Source organism: Anopheles arabiensis, chromosome 3 (genome assembly GCF_016920715.1).
Source record: "Anopheles arabiensis isolate DONGOLA chromosome 3, AaraD3, whole genome shotgun sequence".
Lineage (NCBI taxonomy): Eukaryota > Metazoa > Arthropoda > Insecta > Diptera > Culicidae > Anopheles > Anopheles arabiensis.
The window spans coordinates 63,483,235-63,503,627 of record NC_053518.1 but is presented as its reverse complement, the minus strand read 5'-3'; the positions used below and the strand labels follow the sequence as shown (position 1 = coordinate 63,503,627).

The following is a 20,393-nucleotide window of genomic DNA, read 5'->3' as shown; positions in this document are numbered from 1 at the left end:
GAAAATCACAACACTCACAAAATAGTTGAAAATAATGGCTACGAGAGTGAAAAAGAGGACGTATGTGTGGTGGAACTCTGTCGAGAAACAAGAGCATAACTTTATTAAATAATTTCATCTAAAAGCATTGTGTAAGCGGTACTTTACAACAAAACAAAAAAAAACATGTAAAAATTATAATGCTACAACCTAAATGCGATGCACGATTACAAGAAAAAGTTAATAATAGTGCTTAAATAATTTAAGTAGAAAAAAGACAACACATCCGCTAATATCGTGGTAAACGAGAATGATAGTGTAAATTGTACTAAAGAAAGATAGAAAAAAACACTTTAAATAATTGACCAGTAAAATGCTGCTTCGTTCTGGAAACGTGTGTGTGTGGATTGGATGCGGCGAAGTTGATGCTGTATGAACGTAGGACACGTGAGAGTTACGCGTGTATTAGGCACTTTGGAATGTAAAACATTGGGTGGCCGCTCCATGTCCCGCTGCCCGGTGTATGTGTGTGTGAGCTGTTTTGCTACAACACAGTAGGCTTTTTCTGCTTTATTTCAATTAATTAGCGCCAATTTACCGGCTGTCGCGAACACGCTGCAAACGCTCCATGCCAACAATTTTCAGCAGGCTGTGAAAACACAAACCACGACACAGAGAAGAAGGAAATGATTAAATTTTAATAATTACTGGGTGATAAATAAGTGATTGTTTAAGTGATGGTGTTTGAAAAGAAAATTTTGTAAAATTATAATGCATGTTTTAGTGCACACTTACACTCGCTTCAAGTTCGGGTAGTAGCAGCCAATGTACAGCAGAAAGTTGATCGGGAACGTTCCGACCCAGCTCAGGTGGGTCTTGTTGGCAATGGCCAATGCGTACAGATGACCGCATCGTTCGCTTGTCATACGCCGATCGGTCGGCTGCACGGTTTGGTTGTATTTCTGAAACAAAAAAATCGTTTTTAGAATTCTATTTCTATTTTGCTTCTGTCGCACAGTACTTACTGCGCCGGGAGTATCGGTGAAGCAGCCGTCGTGCAGAAAAGTAGTTGCTCATGTCTTTAAATTAATTAACATAAAGCACCACTTACATGGAGCGCATGCTTGGCACCGGTGTAGGTACCGGAGTTCGGGGCCCCGATAAGGCCCGCCGTACTGCTCGTCACCACCAGGTGGCCCTTCATCGAGTTGCGGGCGAAAAAGTTGAGCGCCACACGGGACAGATTAATCACAGCAAACACATCCAGCTCAAACAGCTCCCGGTCGACCTTGATGTTGATCGAGCCCCACTCGGCCCGCTGCGAGCGTCCCGCATTGTTCACCAGAATATCGACCGTTTTGAAGTGGTCCAGCACCATGTTGAAGTAATCGTTGTGGTGGTTCAGATGGAGCATATCCATCTCTAGCACGTACACATCGTTCGGCCCGAGACTTCCGTTTGATTGTGCTAAAAAGGGGACAGCTTGAATCAATTTGCTGTTTGGAGAGATTTGGTTCCAGGTCTTTGCCAATGCCTACTACGCACCTATACAAGCTTGCTTCACCTTCAGCAGTTCGGAAATGTTACGTGCGGAAATGCACAGTTTAACACCTTGCCGGGCCAGTGCAATGGCCAGATCGCGCCCGATGCCGCTGGATGCTCCAGTAATCCATACCACTTTCCCCCGAAGTGAGGCTGAAAAACGAAGAAAAGTGTATTAGACACATCGTACTTGCGAATCAATGCAATCATCACGATTGCCGTCAGCTTACAGATGGGTCTGCCCAATTTGGAGAGAAAGAACAGTTCGATGTCCGAATCCAGCACGGCCCACATTATCAGCCGCACCAGGTGGTACAGGAAGAAGCTGATGGCGACAAAGTTAAAGAAGAACGCCATCGTTTTGCCCGTTCCGATGCCAAGGCGCACACAAAATTCCCCTCAATTGCGATCACACAACACGACAGCAGTACACGCCCACCTGGACCAGGTTTTCCCTGTTCTTTTTTGGTTTGTCACGCACGATCGTTTGCACTGCCCGATTGTTTCTATTGTCACCCGCAGAAAGCGCTGTTGTCAAAGTCATCCGCGACGGTACGCCGTGCGCAGGGCAATTGCAACCGATGTTTACGCACGACGATATCACACGACGACACCCGCGTACGCACTTTCTTTTGTCACCATACGTCGTCGGGAGGGGGGTCGTATGGGTGAGTTTCCCAACGAAACGCAGCTGCGGCACTATTGATAAAGAAGACCCCCAGGGAGGGAGCAGTGCAATGATCGTTTACTATTTTCCAAACGCGGCGCGGACCGGTAGGACCGGTTCAAATATTTTAGCAAACAGTGCACACAGCCGATCACCGACAGCTGCAATGTTTATGATTTCATCGCCTTGCACGCTGATGACGCCAACAGGTGAGTCCGATAGCTCTTGGTGTGAATCACTCCGCGCAGCAAAGAAGTCTTGTTTATGCCATCTATCTGTCAAGTGAATTACGAGTGTATAGTATTATGAATTAATTTTGAGCGTAATACCGTATTTTATGTGTACTAAGCAAGGAAAAACATTATCATTTCCTGCATCACGTAAAAATAAATGACAAAAATTCGTTTAGAAAGTGCGATCATACATGAACCACAGCCTCAGCAACCGGTAGCTGTCAAGATCATGATCATTGCTAGACAGGGTTGGCTTCTCTGTTGCGTATGGCATGGCAATAAGAGTTTTTTTTTTTTAATATTTCAAATAAAATACAGGCGGTCCCCGAGATACACGGTTAATGGGGACCGAAAACGGCCGCAAAATACCGCGTATCTCGAATTTCCGCGTAAGTCGAATCTCGTGATTTCCTGCTAAAATATCACAAATTTTCGTGTAATTTTGCAAGTAGGGGGCGGTTTTAGTCACTTTATGAATTATTTGATATGATTCTGACTGAATATAACTGTTTTAAACCTTTTGAAATAGTTTTTAACATTCGATCAGAACGGAAATTATTTGGCAATTTGAAATTGATGTGTCAAATCAGTACAATTTGCTCAAAGAATTGTCAAATTTAGAAAACCGCGTATCTCCGAATCCGCGTATAAGAGGTACCGTGTATCTCGGGGACCGCCTGTATATGTATTTTATGTCAAAGTCATTACCCAAATTACAAATGACAGCATGCCATTATGAACTGGTGCAGCAATATGTGTACACTAGGCATGTTGAGTTTGGTTTGATAAAGATTTATTGGTCTTTGGTAGCGAAAGGGTACTGATAAGCAACCGAGATAACTTTGAACCCTCGTTGAACTGTTGAAGAAAAGCGTCCTCAAAGAGTTTATCAATACAGGTGGTCCCCGAGATACACTATTAAAAGCGACCGAAAACGGCCGCAAAATACCGTGTATCTCGAATTTCCGAGCACGAATTTCACTGTTTCTAGAAAAAAAAAAAACACGAATTTTCGTGTAATTTTGCTTTTCCAATTAGTAATAAAAGTTTTAGCCAATAGATTGATTATTTGATGAAATTCGAACTGTATGTTACAATTTTCAACCTTTTACTTATTTTATTTATTTAGATTCACATTATTACGGCTTCGGCCATATTTTTAACAATTTTAAACCTTCTTGAAAGAATTATAATATTTGAGCAGAAAAGAATTTATGTTGAATTTGATGATAAATATGTCAACTCAGAACAATTTGCTCACGGCACTATCAAATTTAGATGATCGCGTATATCTGAATTCGCGTATTAGAGGTACCGCGTATCTCGGGGACTAATTGTACAAGTATTGCGAGATAAGCAAACATCCCGTAAGAGGTTTTTTTCATTTTTTTTTGTTATGGACCTCAGTTTTTACACTTCTTTAAAGCGATTCGCGCTTAATGTGCGTTCCCCTGGACGTTGACCGGTGGCGGTGCTACTGCCACTGCAAGTCCAGGGGTCGGCAGGGCTGCCCGCAACGCTTGTGTCTAGATTTTGCCATTTTCCATCTTCTAAACGGAGTCTTTCAGGATTCCTTTCAGATTGACCTTTCAGAGCCGTTTGAACGCCGTTTATGAGTCGTATAAGGCAGTGGCTCCAACCTGTGTTCTGCGGAATAGATTGATTTTATTACGAAAATCTTATTACAATACATATCGGTAATCTTTTTCCCCACATTCAAGATTAAATGTTCCTCAGACATGTCTACAATACTATTTAATGATATTTTTGACCAAAAAGCTTTGAACTTAGCATATTCAAACGCAAGTGATGGTGTGATCCTAAAAAGGATGTAGAGTACAGCCTGTTCCCAAGCTACGCGGTTTATGCGTTCCCGAGGAATCAGCGTAAGTCCAATTTCACGTTTTCAGCTAAAATACTTCTGATTACTCTTTTTTTAAATAAAATGTGGTACTTTTATGCTTTTTATCATTTATTCCATACGATTCGTGCCGTAAACTCTGATATATGGGGCTCTTCACGATTCTAGTAAGTTTTTTGTATGGAGTTTGACAGTTGGAGGCTGAAATCATGTAAACACTTCATGCAAAACCACACACAAAACTAGCCTGCAATTTTCAGTCTAGATTAATCTAGCCTCAAAGCTAGAATTAGATTCGAGTACCTGCTTTTAAAAATGGAAAAACAAGATGGTGTTTACATTTATCCCAAGGTGCATTAAAGAGATCTGGGATAAATGTAAACACCATCTTTGTGGCATCACCATTCTGGTGATGGAATCCAGAATCAAAGTGTATGTAGTCCAGGTGTGTTGCGCAGCGACCACATCAAAGGTGGCTGTTTGAATTTATAATTAAATAATTTATATTTTGTTCTTAGTAGGCTATGATAGCTTGTAATTTAGAGTATAAAAGGAGGAAATAGTTATAATAAATTAGTCTTACACCAGCATTTCAAGAGTGCGTTTCTCTATTTGGTGTTAAGATTCTCCCGGGTGAAACCAGGGCGAATACGATTGCCTTCTCGACGGCGCTTTACGAAATCAGTAGCGGCGCTTCCACGGCATAGACCTCCCAATTTAATTTGGAAAAGAGGTAACTAGCCTGGTAGGCCAATACTGAAATTAGTTTGGTGAAATAGAGTTGACGCTCCCGAAACCCTTTTGCCCGGGACGTTCTGTTCCGTGGCAGCAGACGGTTATCAAGCGCTCCAGAACGACCGAAACCTTCGCGGTCGGCTTGGCCGTCGGGCCCGGAACAAGGTGGTATCATAGCATGTTTTTTTATAACCAAATTTGAATATCGCTTTTTGACAGGATGGGTGAAAGCTTTTGTTCAAACCAGCTGTCTGGAGGCTTGACGAATACACAAAACACCATTCAAATCTTCCTTCAGAAACAGAAGGGATAAAAATCAGCCTTCTAAATTCATATACCTTGGGACAAGCCCACCTGTGCATTATACTCACTTTGATAGCTGCTCGAAAACTGCTATGCAATGCAAACATCTGACAGGCTGATAATGCAGCCTACGAAAGCGGAAAGGGCCCCATTTTTGGATTTTAAATTTTTTTTTGCATTTGCATTTACATGCATTTCAAAGGCATTTGAGGCTCTCGGCTTTATTTATGTTCGTAAAATTAACAAAAAAAAAATAATGTGTCTTGTAATTCGCAAGCCTCTCAATATCACTTTACGTTGAACCTTAAATTGCATATTTTTTAATAAATTGTATTTAAACATCTGGCGTCAATCTATGCTTCGGGAGAATCATCAATTTTGTTGAAAGGATCACATTTTTAAACATATAAAATTGAATTAAGCTTATTTTTCTGTCTGCCTGCCTGTCTGCCTGTACAACTAGTGGGCTTGGCTTTCAGTGAAATATGCATTACGGCAGGATAAGTGACCGTAGAAAAATAATTGTAATTAGCATCCATCGAATCTTAAGAGAAATTTGAAATAAATCTTTTAGAGGTGTTATAAAACTGTTAAACTATAACTAAAACAACTTTGTGCGATACTTTATAACAACTAAAACTGACCCTTCTTTACTCTCTGCAATACTCTTGTTCTCAATTTGCAAACTGCAAATTCTTTATCTTGGATGATTGTTATGACTATGATTTTCGGATTATTTACACCATTTATTTTATAAAAATAAAATAAAACGTGCGCTTACGATTCATTACATTAATACTATATCGTTTTTTACTTTATTTCCTAACAACAATAGTAGTTCAATTTGAGCAGAAACGGAAAGCATTAGAGATAAAAATACACCCTTTTCACGAAAGATACATTACGAGCAAAAAATGTACAAACGCAGCAGCAAAACCGTTTAAAAAACTGGAACAGTATGGATATGAGCTATATGATACAGAGACAGGGAACGCACCGAAGCAGGCTACCTGTCTTACTCCGACTTCTTAATAGCCCCCATATCGATGCAGTTAATTTCGAACTGCTGGATCGGCTTGCCCTGCATGTAGGCTTGTGCGTAAAAGTTACCGAACAGCAGGATGAACGAGATCATGTAGCCGATCAGTGTGTAATGCATCCAGAGCGGAAACTCGCATCCCGTAATGATTCCATTGATGCCGAGCATCATGGCCACGGTGAACTGAATCAGCTGAAGGATTGTCAGGTATTTCTTCCACCAGAGGTATTTGTTCATGTGCGGTCCTACCGCAGCCAGACCGTAGTACGTATACATTAGCACGTGTATGAAAGAGTTGACCATTGCCGGAAGGAACGCTGAAAGTGGGATGGAAAAAATGAAAAAGAAAACGATTATTCTGAGATCATCACCATTGTCCCCGCTCAATTGGTGCATTATAATTATGGTTTATTATAAGTTCAATAAATCGAACCATAAAATATAATACCGGAGAAAATTTTGACTGCGATTTTGGTAGCCATAATGGGAGAGAGTTTGCATATCAATGATGTGTCAGACATTACATTTTAGTAAAAATGATGTCCAAGGGACACTTGCAAGGTAGCTGTAAAGTAGGTATTAAAAAGATATTTTTTTAACAAATGACTCTTGGTAGTTTGCACATTAATTTTCAATCGATTTTGACCGTTCTTTGCTTCCTTTCTTTCATCTGTTCCTTTTCGAATATTAATGAACGAATCATTTGTGCGTGTCGGTGGAGTTGCATTTTTCGACCCATGTTTCGATCCTATTAAAGTATAATGCTGGGATATAGAAGAAAGAATGAAGGGCAGTCGAAACTGTAGAAGTAATTTTAATTTTATAACTTAATTTAATTTTAAACTTTAATTTTTATAACTTTTGAACAAACGCTTAATTGAGTGTTCGAACAGGAAACGATATTCGAAGGCTTCAAATTATTGTCTGTCTATGTTTTCGATTAGTGCTCACCACAATTAAATGCGCTGGTTCTAAGTATAACTATTTAAATCAAACATCTTATACTTACTGCTTCCGCTCGGAACCCATTTCACACCGATCCACCAGAAGGAGAACATCGTACTGTGGTGGTAAACGTGCAGGAAAGTCAGCTGATTGTCCTTCTTACGCAGAATGAAGAAGAAAGTGTCGGAGAACTCGAGCACCTTGGAGAAATAGTACCACCAGACGGCATCCACAATCTGCGGTGGAAGAAGCGACGCACAAAGGAAAATTAAACAGTTTAAGCAAACCCAACCAGAGGGGAGCAATAAATAAATAAATTCCCAACCGACATGATAGCAAACTGAACATGAATAATGGACCGACGGAAAGATGAAAACAAGGCCTGCGAAAGAGAAACCGATGCACTCGACCAGCTGATCGAATCGTGCCAGCATGAGCGCGATCCATCAGGATATGAAACGTTGCAGTCGGAAACCGCAAACTCACGTGCTGTGGTTCACCAACGAAAGTGAAATCTTCCCAGTTTGATTTCACTAGTCGAATGGGGGTTTAAAGTTCATCCATGTTCAAGGCACTCAAGGGAAGGTGTCGTTATAGGTGAAATCGAGTAAAGAATATTTGTTTTAGAAGAAAACGAGTGCAGTAATCCGGTTCAAGAGCGCGTAAACTCCAAAATATTGACCGACCTGTTATGCTCGTGCCCCGGTCAGAAACATGATCAAATAAATCAAAAGAAAACATCGACCAGAAAGCTTCGTAAATGTGTGTCAAAAGGGTCGAGTTTTTGGGTTTTTTTGGGGCGGTGCATTGATAAATCATTCACTTGTTTCGCAGATCTTGCACGGGGTCAGACGGGGACGAATTTGGGGCGAAAAACAGGAACCATAATTAAGAGCTTTCGCTTTGCGCAGTCAATCGCGAGAGACAGTTTACGGAGGATGTAATTTGCCGGCATGATCCACAGCACTTGATCGTTGCCTTTGATAACTGATGCCCTGTGGTTCCATGTCCATGGTCATTGCAATGACCTTATACGGTATCGGCAAGAAGTCACGATAATTCGGTACAATAAAATACCGGATACACACACTCGGCACTTGGCCTTTTGGGGGGAAACAAGTCCTTAACATATGGGGTAGTCGGGCTCTGGTTTACTTACACGAAGCTCCGCTGGATGAAAACTCTGCCGGCACGGTTCACAGATGTAGCTGTACCGACGCATGGTGGAGCCGATAAAAAGCTGCAGGCAGATGTAGAGATTCAGCAGGGCCATGGCCAAATTGTAAGGCACCAGGAAGGTGGTGAGATCGAACGGTTTTCGGCTGATTGGTAAGGTACAATGGAGATGGGAAAAAGATGTTAGTTGAAGGACTTGGAAGAGGCGCTGAAGTTGACGCTCTTACTCGTGCATTAATTTTGGACCAATCCATACGATGAACAGGTATATTAAGACGCCGGTCAGCGTGGGAATCGGGGAGTCTACCATCGGCCATCCTTTCGTGCGGGGATCTGCTAGCGTTAACGTCCATTCGTAGTAACCGAACACGTCGTAGAACGGAATGCTCTCGCTTATGTTGGTCGAGGTCATGGTGGTGTTAAGGATGTTTCGTCGCAGGGCTTTTGATAAGAAATCTATGTAAATGAAGAAAAATATATAAAAGATTAAAATAAGATGAATGAAATGTATTTAGGAAACAGCAAAGCTATCATTACAATTGCTACCGTGCAACGACTATCGTTATTTACCGTAATTTCATAACTACCGTGCAACGACTATCGTTTTCTCGATTTACGGAAAATCCGGAAGAGATATAAAAAACAGTAAATCTACAATGTGTACAAAATACTATTTCACTTCTTTTTGTATTTGTTTTCGTATGTTCAAAACCATCATTACATAGTTTTAAAACGGACCACGAACTTATTACGAAAAAACTAATTTATATAAGTAGCATAACATAAAGCAACTTAATCAAAAGGGTAATCAAAGCATTTAAAACCGTGAAAAAATACAAGTAACACATTTTAAGATGGTTTTACAGATATACATTTTAACCATCTTTAATATGCGATTTGGTTTTATTACTGTTTTAAGGTTTTATGGGTGTGATGAGGATAATTGAAATTTAAAAAATATATAAAAATACAAACAAAGTATTTTTCTTTTGTATTTTGAAAATAGAATCCAAAACATATAAAAAGAATTTTCAAATATATTTTTAATTTGTCATGACAGTCTTACCAATTTAGCCAATAACGATTCAAAACTGATCCGATCAGACAAAAGCGACTCAAAACCCTTAGCAACGATTTTTAGCAGAACGCAAATGTTTGCCATTGTTACATACATAGTTAAGGAATGTAAACATAAACTGATATTTTTTTCCTCCCACCTCCCATTTTACCATCGATGTTTTCTTAGACCGCTACAAAGGCGCCCGTTGCTGTTCGGGTTTAACGTTTGTTCGTGTATTCGCAAAGTAGTTTATCTACCTTGTTTAAATAAATATAAATAAGGGTAGAATATAGTATATTATTTGTGATGCCGATACTAGGATGAGGAGACGTCATTATGATAGGCCCATTGCAATAGAATGTTGTATTCGTCTGCACTTCCTCCAAAACATAAACGGATGACCTTCGTAGCGGTCTCAGAGAACATCGATGCGGAAGTGAGTGAGGATGGCACGGGAAAGAAATAGCAATAACTTAATAAAACAAATGTTTACATATTTTTATATATTTTGATGGGTATTTTGTGAAATATTATCTTCATAACGTTTTATTTTTTTCACTTTGACCTGTAAGAGTCTGAATCCTTTCTACTAGCAGACAGTTTCGAAAACAAGCCTCATTTAGCGTAGCCTCCTGTAGCGGCTGCGTTTTCCAATATACTATCGGATTCAACAATTTTCACATTCTTAAATAACACATTGTTGTATGTGAACAATTACAATGTTACAACACATTCATTAAAATATTTCCTCCTTCATTCATTCCTCTTACAAGCATTACGTTTAACATTGTTTGCTTGCAAATTATTCATATTTTACACATTAATCAATGATTTTAAAATTTTCTATAATTTAATGCACAAATGCATTTATAAAACTGGCAAAAGCACGATAAAGTATAAAAATATATTTCTATTGAATCGCTCAAATTAAGATAGTTTAGTGATATTTTTTATTCAGAATGAAAGTATACAGCTGGTTTATGAGTATTATGCTTTAAAATTATACACTTTAAATGTTTGCTAACTGGGCTGGATAATTTTATAGTGGCAGCATAAACACTATAAATATTATTGTTTCCCTCCTTATTTTTTTAAATAACATATTAACCCAACACAATTAATACACGGAGGTCATAATTACAAGGATCTCAAACTCTATGAACATAAATTAGAATGATTTAAATTCAAACTACTCACATTGATCACAGCAACGATCGAAATCGTTCGCTTCTTTACCGGAACCAACAGTTGCCGCTCAAAACGTAATATGGAAGCAAACGGTCAGCAGAAGTTCGTCAACGTCGGCCAATGCCACGACGACTACTATTGCGCCGGTGCCTTCGGTGGTAGTCCCGGAATTCAGCTATTTAACTTAAACTTTTATTTTGTCTTTTAATGCCTCTGTCATGGGTGACACAGGTAGGTTTTTGCTGCGATCGAGGGATTTTAGCTGGTCACAAGCAAGCGTGCTAAAACCAATATTCCAATGACACTGGCCGATGTTGTTGTGTTGTGATGTACAGGAAAGTTTTTAAAGAAAGTTTTTTCGTTTTGAAGTGAATAGAACGTTGTGCAGGAAACGATTCTAATTTTGTAACAGTGTTTTGTCACTCAGCGTTCACATACGCGTCACACAAAACTCCCTGCAAACACACTCTTCACACACTCCAATGGGGATGTATTTATTCCTCGCAAGGGATGTCAATCACACACAGTATCCTTCCAGTTGACTGGGAAACAGCTCTAGGCGTACGCTCAGTTCCTCCACAAAATGTACAACTTCGCTTCGATACACTTTAACGCCCGTATCTCGGTACAAACGATGGTGACCTGCCACTCGCGTGGTGCACGGTTCGGCGTGCGTAGAAACAATGACGCCACCGTTAGCCAGCGTGTGGACAGGAAAGCGCGAACGGGCCACGATTTTCCCTGATCAATGCATTATTATTTTTGCGCTTTTAAGCGCACCTCTCGTTTCTGCATGTACGGCGCTCCATGCGCGCGTCGACTCCCTTGGCGGTTGTTGCGAATGGGGGGGACCTGTGCTGGAAGTGTCGTGACCCACACACCATACACAAACACACGCCATACGACACTTGTTTTGCGCGTTGTTGGTGTCTGGTGTGTAAGAGAGATGGCAAAAGTGAATTAAGCTTTGTCGGGGATGAAGGGAGCAACGGTGCGTGTGACGATCGAGGCTCATAAAACAGTTAATTGTTGGCCAGGGGATGCAACTGATTGGGTGGATCGATTCGCACACGGTTTACGTTTGCCAGTTTCTATCGAACAAATATGTTCTTTGGTGAAATTAAAGTAAAAGCAAAAGGCTCAAGTTTGCTCTCTGCATGATGTGCTAAGCTTTGGCAAATGTAAAGACAATGCTCAAACAACAATTCTCAGCTTGGGGTGCTCGAGAGGGCAAAACCTAACACCAAACAACTTTGTTGAACAATCGCCCTAGCTACAGTAATAGTAGATCGCTCGAAGTGTGCGATTGTGAGTGATAAATACACCATTTCTTGCAAAGTGACATTTAACAAACCATCCTCGAAGAGTGATGGCAAAGGAAAGTGAATAGTTGCAACAATCTTTCAACATCGACTGCCAGCAGTAGATTAACATATAAATTAGTACAAGGTACTTTACAAGAGCGTTAAACAAGGTTGACGATTTGTTGCATAATAGATAACATACGTATGGTAACACATTCTTGCTAGATAACCGAAGAGAGTAAATAAAAATATTTAATTAAATGATTTACATTTCCAAACGCTATTTCGCTATTCTTTTCACACAATTTATATCATACCTTGTGTTAGTTGTATGTGTTTCATTTAATACGAGCTGATTTAATTTTGTTAAAATTAATTCATTACCTCGGAGCGTTTTTTGCAGATTAATTACTGTCTCGGGGTTGTTTGCAATAAGAACGACGCGAAAAATACGATTCTAACTGGAAGGTTGGGCAAACGAGTACAAGATAAAAAGAAATCTAAACGCATATAAAGTGCAGGTCAAAAGTTAAGTGTTGTGAGCCGTCTGAGTCGTTCTTTGCTTGCTGTTTGGTTATTCAATTAATGCATCTTTATGTATTTGGCATTTCTAATCGTTCCAATCGTTCCAATGAAAGTGACAAAAGGAAAATTTAACATAAATTCAATGAGCCGAATAACGACGATTTCTATACTTGTATATTGGCCGAAAAGGCACGCTAAGTCTGTATCGCTCAGATAATTTGAATAATTTAAAAGTAAATATGAAATAGAATAAAATGTTTCATCAAAATTGATGAATTGATGATTCGTTTTTTGATTCGTGCTTTTACCGTGTATTATTCTCGTATTGAATTAACAAAAAAACGAAGTCATAGAAAAACGAAACTTTTGAAACTACGTACACACATCAGACGCGCACTGGCTTTTTAGGTTCGTATTCGTATTTCGTGCTTCAAATCATGGATAGTTATCGTACCGCAGAAAGAGATTAACTATCAGATTGCGTGGTTCAATTATGTCATTTCAATTTAGATAGCCTGTCAATGTGATAAGTCGTTATTAACTAGGAACAATGAAAAAACAATTTTAATACAAAATAAAAACGAAGAAATTATTAATATACATTAACTACCTGTTCACTTTCTTCCTAGACGAGAATTACACAACTGGCTGGAAAGAATTCCTAAGAACTCCTTGCAAAACCGGTTCTGGTGGCAAATTAAGCGCGTCCGCATTCTATCGCGAATAAAAAATCCCCTTAATTAAGGGGCCACCCACCGGCCAGGCCAGTGAGACCTTCTTGTCCCTTCTACGGTAAGGACAACTGACCGCACGAGGCGTGCCCTTTGCACTTTGCAGTTAGCGTTAGATTGACCTAGATGGAGATTAGACACGGAAGATAATGCCAGCATCCCTATAATCAATGCCGGGGCCGTTTACATCCACGATCGTAACCTGTTTTATAGTGTACACCAGAAGTAAAACGACCTTGCATTGGTTTGTTAAATGCTGCGTATTATTCCAAACAAAATTAATACTAATTATCAAATCTCGTTGCCTTTCTTTTATTTTATGAACTATTAAAATTATCTTGTACAAGTAGACTATATTCATCTAAAGTTACACTGCATGTTAAATTGTTGTTTTAGACTATTGGCGAAAAGTTATCGCAAAACCAAATCTTCGACATACCTTGCAACCATGGCTTTTGGGAGCGAGTAGCAAACTCGAAAATTTCCCTCCGCTTAATCATCTTTTCTCACGTTGCAGAAAGACGTCAACGAGATAAAGAAAACGGTGAAAAAAGAAAGTTCATGATCTTGCGCCCGGCTGTGAGCCCTTCCAGCTACGTGCCCATGCTCTGCGCAAGTATGATTGAGGATGTCTCGCACAAAATTAAATCATTTATAGAAAATGAAACACCGAAACGGCGCAGGACATTGCCGATCTGCATGCCATACGCCGATAATGGGTGTGAGTAATTGATCGGGCGAAAATTTACGTCGAAGAATCTACGCACGCAATCCGGATGCGCATTGACATGATCAATTTTCGGTTAACACGGTAAGTGAGTGAAGATTTTGATTGTTTTGCCATGATATTCCCATCGGTTTATGTTATTTACGTATAGCAATTAAAAACTTAAAAAAAGTTCATTTAAAATCAAGGTACAAACTTTTTGTTTTTATGCAATTTGAACTTACTAATTAATTAACTAACTAACTCAATTTTCTTATATAAATATTATTTTTGTACTAATTTAACATAGAAATAACTATGTAACATCCTTTTTTAAACACCTATTCGTTTTGTTCTTTTATTCCCATTTAATTTTAATTGTTATACAATCTTCTTGAGAATTAATTCAATAACATGCTGAAATTGCTCGCGAACTCTGTGAAGAATTAACATTTGTTTTTTAGTTAGTACTTCCTATTCGTCCTGTTCGTATCGTATCATACGCATTGCATATTGGAACTCCTCAGATTGAAAGTGAAAATTTCACAGTTTACGCCTCGCCACGCGCTTCATCCGCGGCTCGCACATCACTGCGAAAGGATGCTACAAAAGGAATACGTGTGTGTGTGTTAAAGAAGGTGAAACTCGTCATGCTTTTTATCTCCACTTCGCCGCATCATTAGCAGAAACCGGTGTCAGAGGGCAAAAGAAATCGTGCATTCTTCCTGCCACTTCTTTGCCATTGTGGACGATGCGTACCGAAGACGGATTTCTCGACCATGTGGTATGCGGAGTGGGTCATCTTCACTGACGTATTGTTTTGCTTTTTTGTGTGCATTCAAGTTCACCTTTTTCTCTGTTTTATTTCATTTCTCTTTGAATTTTATGTTTTTGGATAATTTCGTCGATATTTTTTTTTCGAATGAAATATTTTAATCGATTATATCGTTTGAAAATGCAGTAGTTTGTTATTAGCATATAAAGAAGAAAACATTCTCTAAAATTAACATTAAATTTGTCATAAAATTCTTTTTTAAGCAAAAGTTTATCATTTATTGTACTGCCCCGTATCCGTTGACCACAGGAAGAAAGTAGTTCCTGGATGGGCAGATCCGATAAATCTTGCACATCAAACAATTCGTCGACAGGTTCCGGTGTATCGTTTCACTTGATCGCACTGCACTTTGACCGTTATATACTGCCATCCTGTCCAGGGTGTGGCGAGGTTAAACATGTGGGCACAAGTTGAGTTTGCAAAGTTTCTCCACGCACCGTAAATAACAGATTATCGTTAGCAGTGACGTGAGAACATGGCGATCTGTTGTGAAGGTGGCAGATTACATACTGGCAGACAAACCGCAAACAGTTACATTTCAAAGAAGTATGTGAATATAAATTACTGTAAAATAGCTAGTACGGAACTGCGCAAATTTGTAATTTTGCTTTAGCAAAAATGTAGAAAATTGGTTTACATATGAAGTCCTACAGGTGACCTTATTTATGTCACTTATATCTATTACTTCATCATCCTTTAATGTTTTACTAGAACATACATGAACTCCAATTAAAACCTCATTGATTTTAAGCCAAATCAATAACTATAATTACAGTAGAAAGCTATAACAAATTCCCATGATTGGTTACCAGCGTATGTTTTTTAATTATTGTCCAGTTTGCAATACATCAATAACACAGTATAATACATTAACATATGTATTATAAAATAAATATAAACCAACCAGTTTTTTTTATGCGCTTCACTGTTTTGAATTTTGGCAACTTAAGTGCAAGCAATTATGAATCGTATACACATCCTATTCGGGAAGACACCACACAAAGGCCTTCATATTCAAACGAAGGTTTATGATTGTACATCATAATAGCGAACTAGTATTGGAAGGCTCAGCAAGCTGGATTTCACTATTGAACCGCGAATTGATCTTAAAGAAGTAGAGAAAGAGTATTTGTGTTTTGTCGTAAACTATTTTTATAATGTCTTACAACATCAAGTTTATCTTCCTTTGATAGTTTAACAAGATACATAAAACGCAGACAGTGACTCATGGATGAAGGATAAATAAATGTTAGCGATGGCGATGTACTTTGAGAACAATTCTAAAAGAAAAATAAAAAAAGAAAACAATATCAAATTTGGATAAATACTCGAAAAATGAACGAACATTTTATTAACTCAATCGCACTGGAACACTTCATGTTTTAGCATTTTCAAACTGCTTCATTTGTACTACAAAATAAAGTTGCTTCTATAGATTCTACAAAAAAGCACCACGGATAACCACTATGATCAACATCACCGCATCGTTTGACGAGATTCTGATTGATATCGGGACTGCCTTGAGCAGTTTGACTAACGCTTTTGTTCTACCGGTTGCCGGTGAGAGTTCGCCATCGTTGGCAGAACTGGTTTTGAGTATGAAGTTAAAAAAACGTCATTTTCATGCCTACTTCTTACACGGCAACCACCGGTACCGTCGCACCGCGTTGTTTATAACGTGCTGTACGTATTGTTTTAATTGAAGGACTCTACCGTGTGTGCGCTATCATTATAGCTCGAGCAGGACCGAGAAGGAAGCAGGCAAATGATCACTAAATACCTTCATCAACTGCCGGTATCAACGATCACCGCCCGCCTGATGAAGGTATGCGTACGCGATTCTTGGTACGAACGCTGTACTAGAAGTTATTTCATACAAGGTTATTGTCAGCCAAAGCCATCAGGAGATACCATTAGAAGAGACGAAGCAGAAGCTTAACACACGAAGAAACTTCAAATGGGCACACAATCTCCTGCGGTGTAATAACGCTGTAGAGCTTAAAAAACGCCAACACATACAACTCTGCAAGTGCATTATGCAAGTGCGGTATTGGATTGTGAGAAAAGGGGTTAACGCTTGATGCTTTTTGAGATTACGCCCTCCGTGAATGATAGATACAAACGATAATCGAAGCATAAGGGTAATTTTCATTATCCTGCTCCCCACTGGTCGACCTTCCGAGTGTTGTGTATGTGTTGTTAGGTGGGGTAGTATAAAAGTAACAAACAATTTCAACGAGCGGGAAGCAACAAACCTACTGTTTTGTGTACAGTTTTTCCTTTCCTTATTTGATTTGATTGTTTACGTGCACAAAGCCAAAAGAAACTAAATAGGAAATGGTTAAAAAGCTTTTTCCCGACACATGTGGTTGCGAGTGGCTGTAGGTAACCACGAACTTGACGGGAAAAGTGAGCTAAAAAATGGGACGTTTTGATCCAACCATTCAGCAACAGACGTGGCAATAGATTGCTTTCAGCGAAGGTTTGCCTACTGCACGTGGACAAAGTATGTTAAGGTTACATGAACATGTGTGTTTTTCTAAAGCAGGATTATGCTGTGAGAGTGTAATAGACTTTGTTTCTTTTCATTTTCTTCCACAACGGTCCACAACTGTTGGCTGATGTTTGGGAGGGAAATGTCTAAATATCTCTTCCTCATAAGCTCGATTTTGCAATGATGTTGACCATAATAGTGAGGAAATTAACATTTGTGGCTTTTGTTATCATTAGAGATATAAGCTCGCATTCAGAAAGGCAGAGTACCTGCACCTTATGTATGATAAAAAAAAACATTGATAAATGGAAATAATTGGAATGGATTTTTAAAATTTTTTTGAATCCATGAATGGTATAACCAAGTAACATGCATTAAAAAATGCATGTATTTTAATTACCCCATGATAAATTAACGATGCATTAATGATTCTACCTGCACCGCCTGCAACCCATCGCAGACGACACATTCCACAAATGCCTTCAGGGTGTCACATTACGATAGAGCAATAATTCCTTTGGCTACACGCGCCACGATCAATATTCGCTCCTTCCCCGCTGCACTTGAACCGTTCGGTCCGTGAGGTCGAGGCAGCCGGTGGCTCTGAAAGGCTCGGACGGCGATTTGTATTTCTCCATGTCCAGTGATTGATGGGTGGTTAACGGGCGTGGGTCGAGGCATTCCATGCAGGATGCATTTGTGCATTTGCTGCAGCCTGGGTATGGCAAAAAGAAATATCTTCGATGATGATGCCTTCTGTTTGGGTCACTCTCTTTGCATAATTTGTTCCTTAAGTGGACGCTTGGGTTGAATGGTGGTGAGTTGGTTGGTGTGGTGGCTTGGCTTATGGCACGGGAATGGGCAGTGCAAGTTCGGAAGTTCAAGTGCAACCGAGAGTGAGCGTGTGTGGGGCTGCGATCGGAGTAATAAAATGCGCATCAAGTGCGAAAGGTTAAATGCAAAGTAATTACGGCGAGATCGGAACGGTTGTGCAGGTGGATAATGCTGCGTTTTGTCGGCATTTGTGCCATAATCTAACAAACTAGTTAAGTTTGTTCTCGGTTTATTTTAGTTGTAATGCTCAAAAGTAGATAGTTCGTTATCAAAGCCATTCAATATTAAACTATAATCCTTCTATTACTTATTTTTTATTTGCTTATCTGTTTACTGTTGCAATTATGAAATGCAACACTTACAATGAGTGCTATCACCATCAAATAAGCATGCCAACAAAATAGCAACTCCAATCATGATAAGGAAAAGCATGTACAAACTTTGACATAATAATAAAAGGAAACACATGCCCTGTCTTTTGTATCATTAGACATTTCTCCCACAAACTAATGCTTGCTTTGGGATTTCCTGTACACCCTGCACAGATTTCAACCTGCCTGACGTCACTCATTCGAGCAGCTTTCCTAGCGGACGCTTCGGATGCACTCGGACAGATCCATTAGTACAATACGGTGATTGATTTTCCTTGCGGATGTAGTGGCCGAACGCTTTATCCATAGATGGGAAAGCCCGGCGCAATGTCAACTCGACGCGAAGCTAACAAAGTCCCGACTACACTCCCTGACGAACGGTCGTTGCAAGTGGGCAAACGATTGTTCCTGGATTGTTGCATTTCTCTACGGTGGGGCGTTGATTTTATTGCCTTTCTTTTGTGTAGCCCTCTTCAATAAGGCCTTTGACGCCTTTTGATCGACACCAACTCATCGCGCGCCGGAAGTGGATGTCATTTGTTCCCACAGGGAAAGCGACGAGTTGGTGTTTGCTGGCGACTCAGTATGGGGGATAAATTAAAACTATAGATTAGCGTTTTGCTGCTTGGGTTTGGAGAAGAGCTAAACGTGAAAACACAAAAGGGTGTTCATCAGGAGTAGGAAGTCTTCATTCATCAAACTTATAGATTTATATTAATTATTACTTACAGAAAATAATATTAAAAAACTAACAAATTTAATTTGTAATCTTACTGTATACATAAAAAATGCAAATCGTATTTAATTTCGTTGCATTTGCGTTTCGATTCCACGCTTTCTTCGTACCTTAAACTACGGCAGGATGCGTGCGGGTGAAATGCAAATAATTGTTTGTTGTCCCAGCAACACCCTTTACCACACTCAGCAACCACTTACATGAAATCGAGTGGAATTCGCTCTGTTTTCTCCTGCCAAGATTGCACAGATCGGTCCAGCGCGGGGTCACTTTCTTCGGTGGCAGAACAAATTTGCATTCCATAATGCAAATGCACCGGCCGTCCAAACGCACGCGTGAAGCCGGCTGACGTGCTAAAGTGGCGACCAAGTGTTGGCGCGAAATGGATGCCGAGTCACGACGCTTTGATTCCCATTTGTCATCGGGTCAGCCGTGTTTGTACTTTTACCAGCGGATAGGTTTGCTTGCATTATTCCAGTGTGATGCTGCGAGTTGATTCGAAATCGTTTTCGTATAATTATGGGAATTGTTTGTTCGAGTATGTTTTTAGGCGTCCTATCTGGGCCAAAATCTTGATTCAATTGCACATGACAAGCGATCGAGATCAAGAGTTTAGCATCTGATTAAAATTTATTAAAGATGTGACAAACATAAGCAGCCTGATTGAACCACATAGAATGAATACCACATAAGATATGGCTTATTTTACAGTTTACTTAACAATTTTCAATAATTGTTGAAGTAATTGATATCTTTATTTCGTTAGGGTTAGGGTTAGGGTTAGTAGTTACTGAAATTATACATTTTATCAAATATTCGATAAACTTGCCGACCCATACAAGGCCAGATTCAATCGTGTCCCATCGGCACCGTTCCTCGGTAGCAAGGTATTACTATTCAGTGATGAGGTTTAATTACCCTAGAAAGCCTATAAAGATCTAGCATATTCGCTTCGGTGGTTACGAGAGGATGCTCCGGAGGAGGAATGATCCCATCCAGCCTTGTAGGTGCCGAAACGTACATTGAATAGGTTATCGGGACGTTAGTATCAAATAAAATCGAGCGATTGATAATAGAATACACGTTGTATATATTTGTTTTGAAGTGAATAAAACAAGAGATAAAAAAT

General features: G+C 39.5%; 3 protein-coding genes across 3 annotated transcripts in view; 1 reads left to right on the top strand and 2 right to left on the bottom strand.

Moving 5' to 3' along the window:
- Nucleotides 1–63: 63 nt before the first annotated feature.
- LOC120902810 (dehydrogenase/reductase SDR family member 7) lies at nucleotides 64–1,911 on the bottom strand. Its single transcript, XM_040311820.1, has 6 exons — nucleotides 1,752–1,911; nucleotides 1,525–1,674; nucleotides 1,084–1,446; nucleotides 1,005–1,051; nucleotides 775–941; nucleotides 64–628 (listed from the first exon to the last, which is right to left on the bottom strand). The coding sequence occupies exons 1-6, from the start codon at nucleotides 1,876–1,878 to the stop codon at nucleotides 574–576; spliced, it is 909 nt and encodes a 302-aa protein (XP_040167754.1). The 5' UTR covers nucleotides 1,879–1,911; the 3' UTR covers nucleotides 64–573.
- Nucleotides 1,912–2,293: 382 nt separating this feature from the next.
- The window catches only part of LOC120902807 (glycine receptor subunit alpha-2), a 60,202-nt gene continuing 42,102 nt past the window's right edge, over nucleotides 2,294–20,393 (top strand). The window contains exons 1-3 of the mRNA XM_040311814.1: nucleotides 2,294–2,397; nucleotides 13,187–13,349; nucleotides 13,806–14,099. The gene's annotated coding sequence lies outside the window, so the exon portion shown is untranslated. The remainder of the gene's footprint in view (nucleotides 2,398–13,186; nucleotides 13,350–13,805; nucleotides 14,100–20,393) is intronic.
- LOC120902809 (elongation of very long chain fatty acids protein 4-like) lies at nucleotides 6,098–11,430 on the bottom strand. Its single transcript, XM_040311819.1, has 5 exons — nucleotides 10,738–11,430; nucleotides 8,708–8,936; nucleotides 8,464–8,626; nucleotides 7,369–7,540; nucleotides 6,098–6,676 (listed from the first exon to the last, which is right to left on the bottom strand). The coding sequence occupies exons 2-5, from the start codon at nucleotides 8,890–8,892 to the stop codon at nucleotides 6,336–6,338; spliced, it is 861 nt and encodes a 286-aa protein (XP_040167753.1). The 5' UTR covers nucleotides 8,893–8,936; nucleotides 10,738–11,430; the 3' UTR covers nucleotides 6,098–6,335.